This window comes from Notothenia coriiceps, unplaced genomic scaffold, assembly GCF_000735185.1.
Source record: "Notothenia coriiceps isolate Sejong01 unplaced genomic scaffold, NC01 NC01_scaffold00033319, whole genome shotgun sequence".
Lineage (NCBI taxonomy): Eukaryota > Metazoa > Chordata > Actinopteri > Perciformes > Nototheniidae > Notothenia > Notothenia coriiceps.
Window position 1 is genome coordinate 1 of NW_011366020.1, and position 1598 is coordinate 1598.

General features: G+C 40.6%; 1 protein-coding gene across 1 annotated transcript; it reads left to right on the forward strand.

Moving 5' to 3' along the window:
* Window positions 1-705: 705 nt before the first annotated feature.
* LOC104961451 (dynein heavy chain 10, axonemal-like) lies at window positions 706-1353 on the forward strand (the record flags this gene model as incomplete). Its single annotated transcript, XM_010789748.1, has 3 exons — window positions 706-877; window positions 989-1192; window positions 1273-1353. Coding segments are annotated over 3 exons (457 nt in total), but the record flags the coding sequence as incomplete, so codon positions are not given.
* Window positions 1354-1598: the final 245 nt, after the last annotated feature.

The following is a 1598-nucleotide window of genomic DNA, read 5'->3' on the forward strand; positions in this document are numbered from 1 at the left end:
TAGAGATGTATGGTCTTAGGTCCGGGTTTGTACTCTTTTTTTCTATGTTGTAAACAGGGGTGTCAAACTCAAATACACAGTGGGCCAAAATAAAAAAATGGGTACTAGTCGAGGGCCGGACTGGTTCAATGTTTATTGCAAAACGTATTGAAATGAACTTATTGCACATATTAAACCTGGAACTAACAAAGCTTAAATGATTGCCTATAAAAACAACATTAAACATTAAATAATCAGTTGCATTCATTTCTTTGGCTCTATCTGCAGCTTATCTGCAGAGTCATTTCTTATGATTACATTTTTCCACAGGCCAACAACAGCTTCAAAAAAACTATTTCCCTCAAAGAACAAACCAAACATGCCCTGTTGTCTCAAGAAAAAAAGCACAGAAGGAAACATCCATTAAACTCAGTGTGCTGCTCTGTGATGCTAGTTCAAGCCAGATACTTGGCGTCTCATCTTGGGTGCAAGTTCATCAATGTTTGGGCTCAGGCTCTGAGCTGACGAAACCCTCAGGATTGAGTGAAGGTGTGCGTGCAATATACCGGTGGGCCAGATCTAATAGTAATTAGAAATTAACCTGCGGGCCGAAATTATATCCACCAAGGGCCTGATTTGGCCCCCGGGCCCACGTGTTGTAAAACATTAGAGAAAAATAAAGGACGGTAAACTTTAGCATCTAGTGATGGAATCTGCTTTTCCCAGGTGTTTGAGATAACACTCAGCAGAGGATACGGTGAGACAAACTTCCGTGATGACCTGAAAGCTCTGTACCTGAAGCTTGGCATCGAAAATCAGAAGACAGTGTTCCTCTTTACTGAGGCCCATGTTGCAGAGGAAGGCTTCTTGGAACTCATTAACAACATGCTCACCTCAGGTTAGTTATCATTGTTACCTCCTGGCTCACACCATTACTAGTATTATACTATTAGTATTTGTTTTTCTTCAAAGCAACAGCTGTAATACTGATCATGCTCTCTCTTTACAGGCATTGTTCCCGCATTGTTCCCTGATGATGAGAAGGAGGGCGTACTCAACCAGCTTCGTGATGAGGCTCTTACAATGGGAGCAGGTCCTTCTAAAGAGAGTGTGTGGCAATATTTTGTCAACAAGAGTGCCAACAATCTACACATTGTTTTAGGCATGTCACCAGTGGGAGACACCCTTAGGACTCGCTGTAGGAACTTCCCAGGTGAAATGCCGTGTCAGGATTCAGATGATTATATTACACTTTCTTATTTTTCCTCTAACTGTCTGTACTTTTTTCCTCAGGACTGATGAATAATACTGTCATAGACTGGTTCCTGCCATGGCCTCCTCAGGCGTTACTTGCAGTGGCTCAGTCTTTCCTTGGTATGTTTTAACCACGTTCAAATCTTTTTTTATTGATTTGTTATGCACAAGTGTTCTTTTAGTTGAAATGAGACCTGAAGCAGGAATATAATCCCTACATTTTGAGAATTTCCAGTTTTGTTTTAATTTAAAGGTGGGGTAGGTAATTCGCTTCAGATACACTTTTTGTTATATTCCATGGAATGCTCTTAACATCCCGATAGCAATGAATATCCGAAATGCTTCGACAATAATTACATACAATA